The sequence below is a fragment of the Prinia subflava genome, chromosome 5 (assembly GCF_021018805.1).
Source record: "Prinia subflava isolate CZ2003 ecotype Zambia chromosome 5, Cam_Psub_1.2, whole genome shotgun sequence".
Taxonomy (NCBI): Eukaryota; Metazoa; Chordata; class Aves; order Passeriformes; family Cisticolidae; genus Prinia; species Prinia subflava.
In genome coordinates, this window is record NC_086251.1 from 28,191,050 (window position 1) to 28,208,366 (window position 17,317).

The 17,317-nt window shown below is 41.1% G+C and overlaps 1 protein-coding gene across 12 annotated transcripts in view; it reads left to right on the forward strand.

Moving 5' to 3' along the window:
* The window catches only part of DPF3 (double PHD fingers 3), a 168,943-nt gene that overhangs the window by 111,466 nt on the left and 40,160 nt on the right, over positions 1-17,317 (forward strand). For all 12 annotated transcript variants that reach the window (XR_010080549.1, XR_010080550.1, XR_010080551.1 and 9 more), the window contains 2 exons: positions 3,362-3,499; positions 15,308-15,436. Coding sequence is in view for 6 of the 12 variants with exons in the window: in XM_063398672.1 (XP_063254742.1) it covers positions 3,362-3,499; positions 15,308-15,436 (267 nt within the window). In the remaining 6 variants the exon portion in view is untranslated. The remainder of the gene's footprint in view (positions 1-3,361; positions 3,500-15,307; positions 15,437-17,317) is intronic.

The window sequence follows — 17,317 nt, forward strand, 5'->3', positions numbered from 1 at the left end:
TCTCACTATGCTTTTGTCAGCTCTAAAAATGAGAAAGATGTGGTGTAAGTACTGGTGTGGATGCTGGAACCCATGGATTCCAGTCCTGGTAATGAAAAAAGATCAGTGTGTGGGAAACTCAGCCCCTCTGCGGTTCTCTTTTTTCAGAACTGAAATGAGAATAGTATTTCCCACTCAGGAATGTGGAGGAAGATTAATTAATGTTTGAAAAGCCAGTCTGCAGTGGGAAAGTTATATAAGAGCTAAGTGTTTATTAATGATCACCCTTTTATAGAAACTACTTCTTAGCACAGTGATGTGGTAGATTAATAAAATGTTGCTCCTACCTGGAAAAGATTAGTGTGAATTCAGAAGATTCAGTCTGTTGGAGAAACCACGAAGTTCTGACTTAGCTTTCATTCTAGCAAAGTCTCACTAAAGCTAAAGGTTCTTTTGCCTGACTAATACCATGACTCCTTTCCCCCTGCAAAAGACTTATTTGTTTGAAGAACATGATATCTCTGTAGTTTCAATTCATGGCATTGCTTCGGAGTCTTTTCAAGACACAAAATTAATTTGAAAAATGGAAAAATCGAAACACCAAGAACAAAGGCTGCCGGAACTGCAGATCTTTGGTCCTACAAAGGATCTGCTAGGACAATGTAAACCAAACTCATTTGCCTCAGTTCTGGTTTTAAAGTTCTCCAAATCAATTTTTCACAAGGCATGTCTGAGACTGCTGTCACCCTTGAAGGCCACCTGCAAGTCCTTACAATGGGAAGGACTCAGCTGTGGAATTACTGCTGCCTCAGCTTATATCCATACTTGCTTTTGCCTGGTGAGCTGATACTTTTTTTGCTGAAGGAGGATGAGTTTGCAGACCCATCTGATTTCCTATGTCACCTTTAACTATGTAGCTAAAATCCCTGCAGGATCCTGTAAGGAATGGAGTAAACACCATAGTTTTGGGACTTGCTACAGGGAATGCAAAGTTTCCTTTTGTGCTTTGATCACCTGATAGTGTTCTGGAAATAATTTGACAGAAGTCTTTGAGCAGTATTGGTAATTCATAGCAATAGCATTATTTTTTTAACATTCTTCTTCAAATGCATCAAAGTAAGTGGGATAGAGTAGGATACTTGATGAGCCGATCCAGCTCATCTAGCAGATGGTCAATCTGCTAGAAATGTAAATATCTTTCTCCATTCTGAGAAACGCCACAACATTTATGTCATTAGAGGAGCTTACCATTCTGAAAGAAGTGAGTCTTTAAGAAGTGAGCTCCCCCTGGGTTGATGATTACTTGGGTGTTATGCTTTTCCACTATTCAAAACATGGGGAAAGTCATACAGAACTGCAGATATCTTGTTTTGACTTTTGTTCAGCATCTGTTCCACTGCTTGTCCTTTACCCTGCAGAACCAGAGAGAAGGAGAAGTAGTTTCCCTCTCCAAAATGCACTGAAAGAAAACAAGGATGGTACTAGGAGAAGGGAGACTGAAGTGATGTTTTGTTGACAGCATGCATTTAACAACTGTCTAGTTCTTCAAAATGTCTTGCAATGGAGTTAGGTTTACATAGGAAAAATGAAGGCAAATGCTTCAAAGAATGGATGTGCATATCTATATGAGCATTTTATTTCTCTCAATATTCCCTCTTCCCTCATGCAGGAGGTCTCATTTCTAAATCAAGGCCATTCAAAGACTTAAAAGATCTGTGACTGGGGACAGAACATACTGCTCTTCAAAAAAACTTCTGTCTTGTTATGGTGGCTCTGTGGTCATCACTTTGCACAATGAAGAAAACTGGGATAAAATATCTTAATATTCCAGATCACTCATACGTATCATGAGCTTGTTTGACATGTTTCTAATAAAGAAAAGCATTTTCCTTGAGGGAGTTTGTAAAGCAGTTAGAAGAGATTAAAAATGAAATATATTATTGTAATAGGTTTTTATTTACAAATTTCTATAATCTGTTCCAAAAGGTGGAACATCAGTTGGTGTTTTCTGAGAAGTAGCAGAAAGGTATAAAATTTTAAGCTTTATTTATATGTAAATTAATAAATGGGATGAGGAGTTTGGTGGTTTTTTGTTTTGTTTTGTTTCTTTTTTATTTATTTATTTGTGGAGTCTTTGACATTCTCAGGCTCAGGTGTCTGGAGAATGGGAAGTAAGTATCTATATGCAGGATACATACTGGGGCCAACTTAAGTTTTTAGGAGTGGATGGTCACTTATCCCTTGGAGATCCTTCTCAGGGGTTTCTAAAAACAGAATTCTGTTCTCTCTTGTGGCACAATTTCCTTTGGCCTTCTAAGCATGCTATTCAGGACAGACTGCTGGACGTGACATTTATTCCTGTGTGGAATCCTTGAGGTTAATTAAGGTAATAAAGTGACTGAAAATGACTCCAGAAGTAAAAACTTGCAAGAAGGGCATTAAACTTTTTGTCATTGTTTTCTAATCTTTTTAAATGGTGATATTTGTATTTGGTAGACGAAATTGCTGTATGAAAGGAAATGAACATTCAGAGAATGCTTTGAAGATGGAAAGTGATAAATTTTTGAGATGATAACATGAATTAAAAATTTTATGGAAAATCAATCCATATGTAATGAATCTTATGATGCTGCCTGCCCTTGCTGTAAGCTCCCTGTGAAAGTGCAGACCTTTCATCACTCTGAGTAGTTTCTGTCTTTAATATTTGTTGACTTAATCCTAAAATAAATGAAAGTTTGGAAGCAGGATTCTCTGTCACACATTGTATTGTTTATTGGGATGCTGAATATGAAGTTTACCTGGGCAAATAGGTATCACTACCACATGTTTTTTTTAGCAAGAAACTGTGGATGATTTCCATCTCCTTGTCTTAACTGGGAATCTATGAATAAAGCTATTTATTAACATTTAGAGAAAGTATTTTTAAAAATCCCAGCTGTTTCCTTTTTTTCAGTGATCAGTAAGAAGAAAATAATGTCCTTTCTTCTCAGTCTTGTTCCCATTGCTGTGCTTTGTGCAGCATCACTGCTGGAACTGGCATTTCATTTAATTTTATGTGCAGTCTTGTTAGTAATCTTAGCAGAGAGGATTAGGGCTCTATGATCTGCAGGGACTGAATGTGCATTTGCCTAGGCCCATGGGAAGGGCTGCTGGCAGCATGGTGGGAAGTAAAGGTTGTTTGGGACCTGCAGCTGCAGGGGCTGCCCTCTGTCACCTTTCACCAGTGCTGGCTGGAAGGGCTTTGGGCAGGCGCATGGAGTGCGTGGTGCTGTTCTCAGGGGAAAAGGGAGCATTCATTATTTGAGAGGATGCTGCTGTGGTTGTAGATCACACTGATGTTTCCATTCTCTCTTCCCCTCCCTCATATCTCCTTTCCATCCAGTCTGTGGCAAGCGTTACAAGAACAGGCCTGGGCTGAGCTACCACTATGCTCACACCCACCTCGCCAGCGAAGAGGGCGATGAAGCCCGCGAGCAGGAGACGCGCTCTTCCCCTGTCCACCGAAATGAAAACCACAAACGTGAGTAGGATTTTGCCTCTGAGATCCTTTTCAGGGATGTTGCCTCCACCCTGTCTTTGCCTTGGGGAGGCTGATGTTATTGCCTGGCTCAGTTGTGAGTGATTGGGACCTGGATGCTTGGAGCTAATCAGCCACAGCTCACACGGGTGCTGGCTCAGCTAGTCAGAAATTCATTTCAAACCCAGCATTATCTCTGCAGCAAGTCACTTTTCCATTACTGCTCCTGTGGGGAGGAGGTGGCAAGGAGAGGGGGGGAAAAGAAGAGATGCCCAACCTGCCCATCATCATGCAGCCTCCCAGTGGCTCTTAGTAAGGATGTCAAAGAAATACACATCCAGTAGTTTCAGGGGGCTGCCTTTGTTTTGCCTTTAAATATGAGATATTTGTCTCAGTTTTTCAGTATGAAAATAACAGCACCTTTCTCCCTTATACCTTCACCTGCTGCACAAACAGCTTACCTTCAACTTTGCCAAAAGTTGCTTCTTAGTTACAGATTGACAAAAGCTATGAAAACACATCAGTACTGATCTGTAAGGAGGAGAGCTGGAACATGAAGGGAGAATGTGCTTCAATTTCCCACACTGGTATAGCGCTGAAAGAAATCTAAGTGGTCTGAGTTTTTATGTGATGAATCACATATGCTCAGTGTGAGCATAAGGTCCATTGACTGTCCCTTCTGTGCTCCTTAGGCACAGAACAGGAAGTCAGGAAACTGTGTTCCATTACTGATTTTTGCAAGTCTCTAATTCTCTATTTCTTGGTTTTCCAGAGTGCAATACTATGTGACGTTTGCTGTGACCTTGGGATTTGTGTAGATAGCTTTGTTTGCTTTCAAAAAGTTCTTTTGGATCAGCATGTAATCTGTGTTATTTTAGTTCAAAGTAATAAAGCAATAAATTGCTTATGGGGAAAAATATGCAGGAAACCCCTTTCTAATACCTTAAGAACTTCAAGAAATATGGAAAGTAGGAAAATATTTTCTTTCTAAGCATTATAATTGATAATTGTCCCCAGGGAGGTGCGGGAGGGGGTTTCCTTCCTCCAAAGCATCTGCTACTAGCCACTGTCTGAGCTTGAAGGACTGTTTAGTGTGATCCCATTTGGCAAGCTCTATGTTCCTGTCACTTTTATGCTCTACCTTTTAGTCACATGTTTTGTAGATTCACAGCAAAAGTCATTTTGACTCCTCCAGCTGTTGGTAAACTTGAGCTGTCAATACACTAAGAGTGACTGCTTGGGCAGGCAGGGGAATGTCAGTGTTGAGCCAGTAGCTTTTGTTTATTTAGCATTTACATCAGCTTTGAGGTATTTTTGATGGTTGGTTGTTTTTTTCCTGTGCCTGCAATTGTCAGTAATAGTTGCATACCTGAGAGGAATATTGCAAATCTATTGAATTAATCTATCTGTATTGAGTTAATATTGATAATGGTCTTGCAATAGATGCCCTAAGAAAGAAGGGTAGTGTCCCGTGCCCTCAATTCAGCTTGGCATAGGTGCCAAGGGGTCTCAGTCCTTATGTCTCTGGTGCTTAGGAAATGATAGAAGCTGGCAAAAAAGAGCTAGAAAAGTTATGGTAAGGTTAGGAGCAGCTGACTTTGGCCCATGATAAAAAAAAATGCATTCTAACTGTGGGAAAGAGTAGCATAAGAGCTCCTTGGGCTTGTGTTCCCCCTGAGCAAGTGGAAAAGGGAAGCTGCTGATGCTCAGATCCACAAGTAGGCAAAAATTTAGAACCATTGGGGTAAATCTCTCTGATGCCCAGATTCCTGAGTGGAAAGAATAACCAGCCAGGAGCCAGTGATGTATAGGCAACAGCCATGCAAATGTGCAGGTCAGCCTTGGGGAAAGTCCCAGATGCTGGAAGGTAACTGTCCCAATGGCTGAGCTGTCACAGTGGCTGTTTGTTCCTTTTTTGTCTGTTTGTTTGTTTACAGCCCTGAGCTCAGATCTTGCATCTTTGCTTTTCCACTTGGCGATATTTAATTTATGCTGCCATTTATCTTCCATGCGAATGCTAATTGTCCACATTGCTAATGTGCAGTCATTAAATGGTCCCTTTGTACAGGGGGATGGTGGAGACCCAGAGCATCAGTTCCTTCCTCTCCCCTAAGAACTGCTAGGCATGTGTTATGAATTAGATTTGACAGGTCTGCAGCATCATATGTCTCGAGCTTCAAGAGTCCTCTCTGCATGGGCTTGGGGGGTAGGGTGGGTGGGAGGGAGGGAAGGCAGGGGGATGTTAATCCAAACAGCTAATCCACAACCCACTGAGCAGGAGGACCAGAAATATGGTGTGGAGTAAGATCTGGTTTTTTGCAGAGCAGTGTGTCAGAAATATGAGCAGCCTGATGTAGAAAAAGACAAAGCAAATGAAACCAGCCATTTGGAGTTTGTTGTGCCATGGGAGGTGAGCACAAGGTCAGTAAAGTTCAGGTGGGCAGCTGCAGCATGAACTTCCTTCCTTTGTACCCATGTCTCCTCTACAGCTTCCAGTCCTTGCAGAACCTGCAGTAACAGCAGCCCTGGTGATGCAGGAGGGAGCAGGGCTTCTGTAGGATTCAACTATTGATGCCCTAACAGGTGCCAGATCAAGACCTGAAAGCCTCTTCTCTTTCTGCATGTTCAGTCCCCTCTATTTCAGGCACAGATCAATTTGAGTAGGTCAGAAAATTATCCAGAGATTGGAAAAGAGATGTAGATAGGAGGAACCTACATAGAACTGAGAACCATTGAATAGGTGTGCATCAAAGAACTGGGACTGGCCCAAGTCCCACATCTCACCTCCTTGGCACACCTCACTGTCCTTGACTGTGTAGGTTTGTCTGTTTACATCTCTTTACATCTCTCTTTCCTTCTGTCCTTCTTTCTCACATAAAGATTATCTGCTACAACATGAAAGATAGTTCAACAGTCAACACCCTAGACTGTGTTCTGTTTGAGTTTTAGTGGCTTGCTTTGTATGCTTTATCTAGCCCTTTGACACAAATAAATAGCCCTTCCTCAGTGTCTAGTCTTGCCTCTGCTTACACATACATTTATTTGTGACCTACTCTCTGATTTTTTTTACCTGAGTATTGAACTCTGAAAAGGAAATTATAGAAAACCTTTTAAAAAGTCAACTTCCCTTTCCTCAACTCCACTGAAAAAATAAATGATCCCACGCCATTTTAAGCCTTTTTCTTTGCTGGCTTTTCCTCTACATGTTGGCACCGAGACCGTGAGATTTGTGAGCCCAGGGTGCATCCAAGCCTGCCACAAAACACCTGCTGTTTTATTCCATCTCTCTCCATGGGTACAGGCCAGCTCTGGGGGCAGCTGGTGCTCACAAATTTTGAGACACTTCTGATATAAGAATTACATTAGACTTCTATCTATTGAAATGTTTCTGTGAAAGAGTGTACTAGTATAAAATGCTCTTTCTTAATTCCTGGGAGAATAGGACAGTGTGTCTACATGGAGAAAAACTTCCTCTCCTTTAAAGGAGAAGAGTTTTCAGTGGCATTTTGCTGTGTGAAATGTTGATTGCGGGCGACTGTGCAGAAACAGCAGTGAACAGGATCTTATGCCCACAAGCACTTTGGCCAATGACAATCCTAAATGAAGTACATTGTGCCAAGTGCAGATTGATCCATTGTGCAATACATGTAGTTAAGGAGGATGCATTCCTTTGCTCTCCTGCCCCTCTGCTAGCTTAAGCATCTACCCTGCAAAACCACCTGTGTACAATATTTCACGGCATCAGCCTGTTGTGCCCAGTTCCATCACAGATTTTATTATGTGGATAAATCTCTACTGGAGAGACCAGCCGAAGTTGTTTGTGTACTCTAAGCATAATTGGATACCCGGTCTCCAGAGATAAAAAATTAATGTGCTAACCTCAGTGTGCCTCCAAGCTGTCCTCCAGCTCCCCCACACAGTCATCTTTGAAACATTTTTATTTCCATCCAGGCAGGGGGCTGGCCATGAATAAATGACGAGAGTCAGCCCCTCAGTTGGAGACGAGCTGTTTGTTCCTCTCCACAAGCAGCATCAATTTGAAAAGCTACATCAGGCCTACTTTTTCCCTGCCTCAGTGCTGATCCTTGCTGGAGCCATGGTGGGAACTACTTCTGAATGCAAGGATGCATCAATGCCCACCTTGCAATAAGATACCCTGCAGCAGGTGCTTTTCAGTGGAAACATGTACATTACCTTGAGTTAACTTCTTAGTCATTTAATCTGTTTGGGATTTTTCTCTTTTCAGAGTTTGTTTTCATAAGGAAAAACACTCAAAATGCTAAAAAAACAGTAGTGATCGGAGAGTTTGAACTGTGTAAAGATTTCCCTTAAATCCTGTTTGCAGCTGTAAATTACTGAGACTTTTGTGCGTGTATTTTGCGATGCTGAGTTACAAAAGAGATCAGTTGTTAGAGTTATGGCATAGTGGAAAATCCCAAACTCATCTCCTGTATAGAGGGAGAGCTAATCTGCAACACACTTGTTTTTTTGTTTTGATTGGAGTCGTGGAGTGGTTGTTTTGTTAGTTTCATGTTTCTTTTCTATACTACCTGGACAGGGACTAAAATGTTGCTGTTGATGTGCAACTGTCATTGAAGAGAAAGCACCGAGTGCTTCTCAGTAGTTTAAGGGAAAATATTTCCAATCTGACAATTGGTTTTTGAAAAACATGTGTTGCTTTGACAGCACATCAGCTCTTAATTTAGGATTGTATAATTTATGTATTTATTTTTTTTTCTGCTGTCTCCCTGCTTTTTCTGCCATTATTTTCCCTCCTTCATGTAGAATTTGAACCAAATAAAATCCGAACGCTTTGACTGAATTTGATCTGGGTAGGTGCTCTCTGCCTTCTCACACTCCTCCAGTACAAGATGTTGCAGGGACCCAATTCATGGCATTGGCTATTCTCACCTTACTATTGAAGGATGCTGCCTGATGGGGCTGCATATTGGGCATTACAATCCCTTCTTGAAGTGGGATGTATTCCCATAGCCAATGGGAATGATGTGTTTCAGTGGCCAGGCGCCACTACAGAGGTACCCCTTAAAGTCAGGAAATCTTTATGTTAAGGTGCCAGATTCTTATCTGTCTTCCTACTCTGTATCTCCTGTTTATCACCATAAAGGCTCTGCAATGTTTTACTCCTAGCAGTGGGCTTTTGGCTGATGCATTAGGTGTTCCTGCAGAAGACTCTGTAAGGTCAGTGCACAGAAATTCTACAAAATGGTGCCTTAAGGTGGAAGAACACTGATTCCCTAAATCTGCTGAATCCAATCAGTTGATGCTGTATTTTCCTAGCCGTACTTTCCAGCTACCTGGCTCACCTTCCAGCTCTTTCATTAGCTCTTCAGCTTAAGAGCCACACTGATTCCTGTAAAAGAGATGATCAAATGATCTTTCTTTCCCCACATTTAGAGGCTTCCTCTGACTTTTACTGATGTACCTCCTTCTCCTAGCACTTTTTGTAGTGCTTCTTGGCTCTGCTTCTCTGTGAGCAGGGGCTGTAGGGAGGGCAAACCTTTCAGGGTTGCTAAAAGCTGTGCAAAAGCAATGGCTTCTTCTATCCCCACACTACCAGCTAACTCAAAAAAGGAGATAAAATCCAGTTACTAGAGAGAGCTGGCAATACTTGGGTGGGTGGTTTGCAGTACCTCTCAGCAGCATATCCTGCTTCTCTGGCTGCCAGCAAAGGGTATGCCCGTCCCGTGCGGGGGAGTGCAGCGTGGGGAGCTGGAGCTAGTGGAGGCCATGGGGCTGTGCAGGCTGATTAGCACGGCTCTGGGAACAGAGCACCCACCATTTCCCAGCGTTACACCCAAGCTCCAAGTGTGCTTGGTAGAAAACAGCACCGCATCGACACAGATGTGCCGCCTCCAGCCTGCTGCAGGGCCCTGTATCAAGTGCTCCAACACTTCCCCGTTTCAGGCCAGCCAACATGCTTATCTCTGGTGCTTACAACAGAGTAAGTGACTGGCCATTTCCTCTCATTCAGTTTGATTTACACGTCTTCCTGAAATACTGCAAGGAAAACCCAAGCACTTAATTCACGGTGAGGAGTCCCCAGAAATGGCTGCGCACATCCCTGCCCGGCTGCGTACGTGTGAGAGAGCAAGAGCCTGGAGCGCACTTCAGCTGTGCGCAGCCTGTTCCTCACCTCCTTGGCAGTGGTGTTCCTTTATTATTCCTTCACAGGGCAGGGTCTAGCCTTGAGCACAGAAGCAGCTCCCCAGTCCATCTCTCTGCCCCACCATTGCTGACTGCACCCACCAATGATGGGGACAGGAGGGGGTGCATGCTCAGCCAGCCATCTCCCTCCTCTTCCATCAACGAAAGCCACAGTCCAGGCACTACTTTTCTTTTGCCTTCTCCTTAAAGCCACGTTTTCGTTTAATCAGCACAGTGGAATTTCTCTCGTGAGCCTGCCTCCCCTGCGCTGAGCCCTTCAGAGCAGCGAGCGGAGGGGCCGCGCTGCGATTCCCCTCACTGGAGAGCCGAGGCAGGCAGGTGGCAAGGCCAGCGGCAGCCAGCCGGGCCCACGGTCGCCATGGAGACGGGCCAGGCCTGCCAAGGAGGAGCGCTGGCAGCCGGGGGGGCGAGGACGGGCACAGGGAGACACAGGCTGGGAGTAGCTGTCACCGAGGCCTCCAAGGGGCTCGTCAGCCACAGGCAGGGGCTCTTGGCTGGCGCTGTCCTGGTCAGGCGGCCAGACGCTGGAGTTGGCCTTTGCCCGGGAGAAAAAGGGAGGAGCTGGAAAGGAAAATGGGCCCCATCTCAGACAAAGACTCTTGTAAATGAAACAGAAAAACCTAACAAACAAAACCCCAACAAAAAATGCAAATCCACCCCTTTTCCTCCATCATGAAGTGCACTGGCTTGACTCAGGCCTACATGGAGGAGCCTGCGGTCTCTATTGTGCTCTGAAGATCCTTGTTGCAAACAGAGTAAATGGCCCGATTCAAAGCCTTTTGAATTGAATTGAAAGCCTCCAGTGGGATTTATTGGTTTTGGATCAAACCCAGAAGAAACAGGTAAGAGCTGGACAAAATGTTCTAGGAAAATCCCTTTGTGAATGGATATATCTCTGTAGCCAATTCACTGTAATCATTGCAGTACATGATGCACAGCTCCACACCCCAGCAGCAAGGCATGCATTCTCCATCACCTTTCCAGTAATGTGGATATGACAAAAAAACAGGGATAAAATGCTGCCAAACCTAGATGCATATCTTAAATTATGGTTCAGTATTATCCTGTATTACCCACAGGCTGAAGAAATATATGTGACAGTGATTTGTTACCCAGGAACAGAAAACTGGGGTTTTTTTTAAGCACTGGTTCCACCTCCCAAGTTTTTGAAGATTGTGATCCAAATCATCAAAATGATTTCACTTAGAAATAAAAAAAATAAAATTTAAAAAAAAAAAGATACATAATACATACAAGGTTCTATTTATACATACAAGGTTCTATTTATTTGGGCGTTTGTCTTTATATATTTAGGGGTCACATTTTGAAGAAAAAGTATTTACAATATCTGTATTCTGAGTTTTCTGTTTAAAAAACAGAGACAAGAATTTCTTCTCCTGAACTTGCCTTCCATCCAAGATATTTTCTGCAGCCCAGAGAACCTTCTGCTTCTAACCTCTAAGAAGAGATTTTTATTGAGTCATGTGGCTCCAGGAGACGATGTAGAAAATTCCTTATTTCTTGATGTTATTTCATTATAAGCAGCTTACTTTTATTATTAAACTGACACTATGAGGAAGATAACTTACAGGGTTTTTTCGGTTTCTTGGGAGGGGCGAAGAGAAGCTAGAATTCTGTTTAGAGCCTCTGCCTTCAACATCAAGAATGCACAGAAGTTATTTTATATACTTAAACTCAGTCAACTTGTTTAGTTTTCAAGTATTGTCTCAAGAACAAAGTTACTGTGTGATATACTATATAATATATGTAATTTACCGAACTTTGCAAAAAGACTACTGTGAATGATGCCACCATATTTTAAGTAGTTCTTTATTCTGCTCAGCTTGTTATAGCTTGAAATTAACTTGTTTAGGCTAAGAAGAAAATATAAATGTTTCAGAATAAGTGCGTACAAAATTTATTTGGAAACATTTACTTTATTTTCACTCTGCCTCCTCTCTTCATGTGAATCACCTTTCGGGTTCAGAGAAGCTATTATTTGAACTGCGCAGATCTTTCTGTGTCTCTCCCTAATCCATTTTTAAAGTTTTAAAGTATTTAAAAAAATTTTATACTCAGTTTTGAGGGAGATGTAGATGAAACCTGAAAACAACCCTAAGTTGAAATGGCAAGTGGCACTGATTTAAGTACACCTTCTGTGAGCAAACATTAGCTCATGCAATACTCAAATCTCCTCAGAGCTTTTGATCTCTTGTTGCAGTTTGCAATGTAAAAGAAAATCAGAAGAGTTTTGAGTAAGATAGGACAAGGCCATGGCTGGTTTTCAAGCCTTTGCTTTAAAACAGTTTCTAATTGTGGGTGATCTTTTTTTTTTCTTATCAAATCCTTGGAGGCAGTTACCTGATCTAAGTCACAGTTGACACCTAGCAGAGTCAACTCTCTGCTAGGGAGTTACATCTTGCTAGCTGAGCTGTTTGGTTAAATTTGCACCTTCTACTTGTTGATTACCTTATGCAAAAAGTGAATGCCTAGTTAATTACTATGTCTCAGATGAAAAGCACCAACATTACTCCCTAGGAAATAGTTTTTTCTTGTGAATCCATTCCCACAGTTTATTTTGTAAGTAGTTTTATTGATTTAGGGGTGAGATTAGGGTCAGGCTTTTCCTGCATAATATCCTATTCATGAAGATTGCACATTAAATCTTGCCATTTTTCCTTTGTTTCCTAATTCCTTCATCATTCGTTAATGACAGTAAAATAGAACTAGAAACTCTGAGGATATATGCAAAAAAATTCCTTTGAAAGTAAGAACATCTGAAAACCTCTTTATTCTCAAACCTTCTGTGATTTAGCCTGTGACAATTCACTATATAGTACTGATCAAGAAAATAAGCTTAAGTCATGTTTGGTTCTAGTTTTTTCACCTGTTAGAACAAAAACCAACCAAACAAACAAATAAACAAACAAAAAATGAATATAATAACATTGCCTGGCATTTTTGGCTCTAGAGATCATCATTTAAGGTATCACTGATGTAACTTTGGGAACTTCTCATCTGTCTATGACTTTTCAGGCCTGATATCTCTATCCCACTCTACTGAGCCAGGTTCATAAGTGAGAACATAGACACTCACATTAAAAATTAAATAAATTGGAAGAACACAAGGAAGAACTCAAAGGGGAAAAAAGGAAAAGAAGGGAAAGAGAAGAAAGAAGAAGAGAACTGTGATCAAACTCGATGTTTATCCCTTTGCCAGTGGTCTAGGAGAATCCATTCAGCTTTATCACACTTAGCAAATACCCTCCACCTCTCTCAAACACTGTAGATTAATTGATCAGTGTATGTATTTTTGAGTCCCCCTGTCCCATTTCCAGTTTGACAGTCAGTGGATCTTATCATCATAATCCATGTTGAAAAAATTTAAGTCAGTACATGCAGAGTGTTAATTACACCATTATGAGCAGTGGTAGACGTGGAGCTCTTTCCTAAGTCTGCTGGCTGGCACCCTGACTGCTTGTTTTCATTTGTGGCCTCCCCACAGAATTATTGTGTGTTTGAGAATAAGCCAGTTTACCACTCTACCTAGAAGTCTTTCAGCTTTAAAATGCAACACAACCTCACCATGAGACTTAATTAGGGTCCAGAACACTTTGGTTAGAATCAATGGCAAAAGAGGCTTTTGACCTCACAGAAGGTTAATAATAGGATCTTAATATCTGTAAGGCACTTTAAGGCACTGGGATGAAAGGTGAAATAATGAAATAAGGAACAACAACAAAAAACGTCATTGAATTCTGAGCTTGCTGAGTTTGCATTGCATGTGGCCTGTCTGTAGATGGAGAATAATATAAAGAGGTAATTACTTAACTTTTTCAAAATGAGGCTGCAGTGGGAAATATAAATGCTAGGGAGGTCTGCTTTTTATACACAAAATATGTACCAGCAGCAACTTTATGATCATTTTGTTACAGCTCTTAAAATGAGCCGGTGTGCTAGACTTCCACCTGGTTCCTGTTCTTTTTCTGCTTATCTTGCATGTGTGTATTAAATGCCTTCCTGGAACAGACAAAATGCTAATCTAACACTGGAAGCTTTTCTCTTCTTTTGAGAGAGTTGGGGATCTGTCAACCCATGGGGATCATTTCAGAGCAAAATCCATTGTTTAGTAAATACTGTCAGGATCTCCATGACCATGGAGGAAGATAGTGATGTATGTGCAGCCTTATGGGTTTTAATTTTCTTCTTAATTTCACCTTACCTGGAATCTTTCAGTTACTAATCTTGAAAAGTTTGGCCAATCAACATCTGGAAATAAATGAATAACTAAATGCACCCAAACTAGAAAAGCAGATTGAACTTGGAGGAAATTTTAATTTTAAGTGTATGTCTTGGACTGCTACCAGAAGCCCTTTAGAATGTCATTGTTCTTTGGGGGAAATTTGAATGTGGACAAAAAGACCATTAATAAAGCCTGTTGAAACATCTGTTTAAAATCTGCAAGTTACAAAATATGCATTAAAAAGATAATTAAATAGAGATGGTACAGTTTAAAGTTCTTCATTTTCTCATTTGTAAAATTCTTCATGCAGTAGGCTTAGGCCAGATATACCAGCTGGTATATAACTGGATTTTTTATGTTCAAAGGCAAGAAACAAAGACAAAGACCAACCATTATTTCTACTCCCTTCCTCAGTTCATAGTTAAGAGTATACAGGAAGATGTTTTCCCTCTCTGGAGAGCAGAGGAGGGAAATGGCAACTGTGAGCAAGGAAAAAAGGACATTGCTGTTCTGCTCAACTAAGAGGAATGCAGAAGACCTCTGCCCTTCTCTTCTTCCTAAGGGATCTGCCTCCTCCTCTACTTAAGATTAGTGTGTGTCTTCTCCTTTCCAAGTATTCCTAGCTGGAAAATAATAATATAATCTCACTCCTTTTTTCTTGGCTGAAAAAGTTTTTAGCTCTACTGGTTGGGATGTCTGCCCCAGGCTCACTCTGCACCTGTGCTGGGTGCTGGGATGTGTTGGACCCTTGCTGCTCATCCCAGGGAACATGACTGCATCAGAGGGGCTTAAGTCTTGAGTGAAACATCCCCAAATGGCTTTGCCTGTCAATAATCGGGAGCTTTTGAACCAACCACCTGCCTAAGGACACCCTGCTGCTTAGAAATGTAGTCCCCTAAAAACCTACTTGAAATAAAACCAGTAAGGGTACCTATCCCCTCTCTTGATTTTTGAGGTTTGGAGACTGTATTTTTCCTTTATGAATTTGTATTTTGTGGGATCATGATGATGACTGCTGCCTGAAAAACCAAGTTTTGCTTACTGACAATATAGGTCTTCTCCTGCATTAAGTATTGCCTCTATACCTGTACGTGTTACAAGTCCCTGAACTGTAAAGGCATATGTGGAAGGATGTCCTTGAGAGGGAGCAGCCTGGCAGGGATTATAAAGGAAATAGTGAAGGGCATTTCAGGCAAAATAGATGGAACCCCAGGTGTACTTAAAATGGAGGTGGTTTACGCAGTTTGCTTTTTGTTCTGATTGACAATGTTTCAGGAAAACTGTGGCCTGCAAACTCACTGAGCTAGCACTACAGCAAGGATTAGGGGCAAATGTCCAAGTGAATGCTCTTTTAGTAAATCTGACTTCTAACCCAACTGCAGCCCAGAAAGGACCAGACGGGGTCATCATTCCCAATAACTACTGTGACTTCTGCCTCGGAGGCTCCAATATGAACAAAAAAAGTGGCCGGCCTGAGGAACTTGTATCATGCTCAGACTGTGGGCGCTCTGGTAGGTGACTCCTTGCATCTTTCTTGTACAAAGGCATTTGTGTGGTTTGGTTTTTACACCTTCTGAAGATTTTGAAGAAAGGTAGCATATTTGGGAAGGGATAGAAGATGGAATCTTACCTCTTCTGTGTGTTCGTGGGAAAGGACGACTGAAAAATTTTATGTTATAAACCCCATTGTTGGATTCACATATTTAAGCTGATGGGGTCCTATGAAATAATGAAGTTTTAATGTATTTATTGGCTTTTGGGAACATTGGTACATGTACTCGTTGATCTTCACATGGAAGGAAAAAATCCTATGACAATTTTACAGAATGGTCTCTGTCTTTAAATGCTGCAATTACAACTATAAATTACTTACAAGATTTATGAAAGTTGCATGACAAGCATTCCCATTGATTACACATTTCATGCATTTCTTCATCCAAAAAGAAAGAGGAGAAAATTACAGGGTAGATATGGGGCTAGCTGTCAAGAATTATCCTCTTACAAGATGAGTATCATTAGTTTTGTTTAAAGAGGTTTTTATTTCTCCCTTTTCTTCCCTTCTCTTTTTAAATGTAAGCAATTGTGTCTTTCCCATTCTGAGTTGTCTTTATTTCTGGGCTGTTGTTTTCTTTCTTCCTTTTTTTTTTTTTTTTTTTTTTTTTTTTTTTTTTTTTTTCAATTTTAATTTTATTTTATACCCGCTAAACAGTTATTTATAGCTCACATAGGAGGTAATGGTGGTGGTTGAGGGAATTAGGAGACCTTTAACAACTGCATATTCCAGCACTGGTCCAAGTTTCCACTTGTGATATTTTCATATAGTGGTGATACTAGTGGTAATAAGATGGTCATATAGAAATCTGAAAACCAAAGAGGCCTTGAAATTCAGTATGAATGCTTCTCCTTATCTACTGTAGTCACTGAAAGATGTCTGTTGCTTCAAGGCTGAAATGTGATGTGGAATGTTCTCATACTAAGGAAATGGCCTTTTTATGCTCCTGCTGAAGTTCATAGTAAGCCTATTACCACTTTCAATGGGAGAATGATTAGACTCTTACTGAAATTGCCTTCTGCAGTTGTGACCTCTGAAGATACTCTGAAGTGATACTGGTCACCAGAGGATCAGTGGCAACTCCTTTGGTTTTCTCCAGGGGCATCCTTACAAATGCTGTGCAGTCAGAGACATGGACCTTTTAGTGTACGTGTGATTACTTCTAATGACTGAAGGGGAAAGTCCATGGGGTCTGTGGTGCCATCTTGGAAGATCACTGCCCTTTGCCTTGATTGTTATATTTCAATATAACTAATTTCAGCATTGTCCTGATATGGAACAGTGAGATGGATCCATATTTTATTGCTACTTAAACATTTCTATGGTGATTATATCAGAATGCAACACAAATACATTAATTCCCTTGATTCCTCAGTGTGATAGAACAAGTAGATCAGCCTGTAGCCTAAACTGTGCAAAATCAGTTTCATTAAATGCTATCCTTGTACAAATTCTGACCCGCTTGGGTCATTCATAGGGTCTGCAATGCTGTGACTGATGTGTGATGAAAGTGATTAAGGTATAACCACACACTAATTTCTAAACTAAAATGATGAAACCTCTTTGGTGTCTGCCATCTTTCTCTTTTATAATAATGGAGAACATTTTCATTATGTTGAAAGAGAGGTCATGGAAATTATATTGCTTCTGCTGTTCACAAAGTCAGTAAAATCACATTCCTACAATATGGTTTATCTGCCAATTCTTTTGTTATATCCATTTTCTTTTTTGTGAACAGGATTTACTTCTTTCTGTCTCAAGCAATACAGTGTACTTGTTATATGGCTGATTCCTGTAGCTGGAGCAGGGACCCAACAGTTGGTTGGTTAATACCATGCTA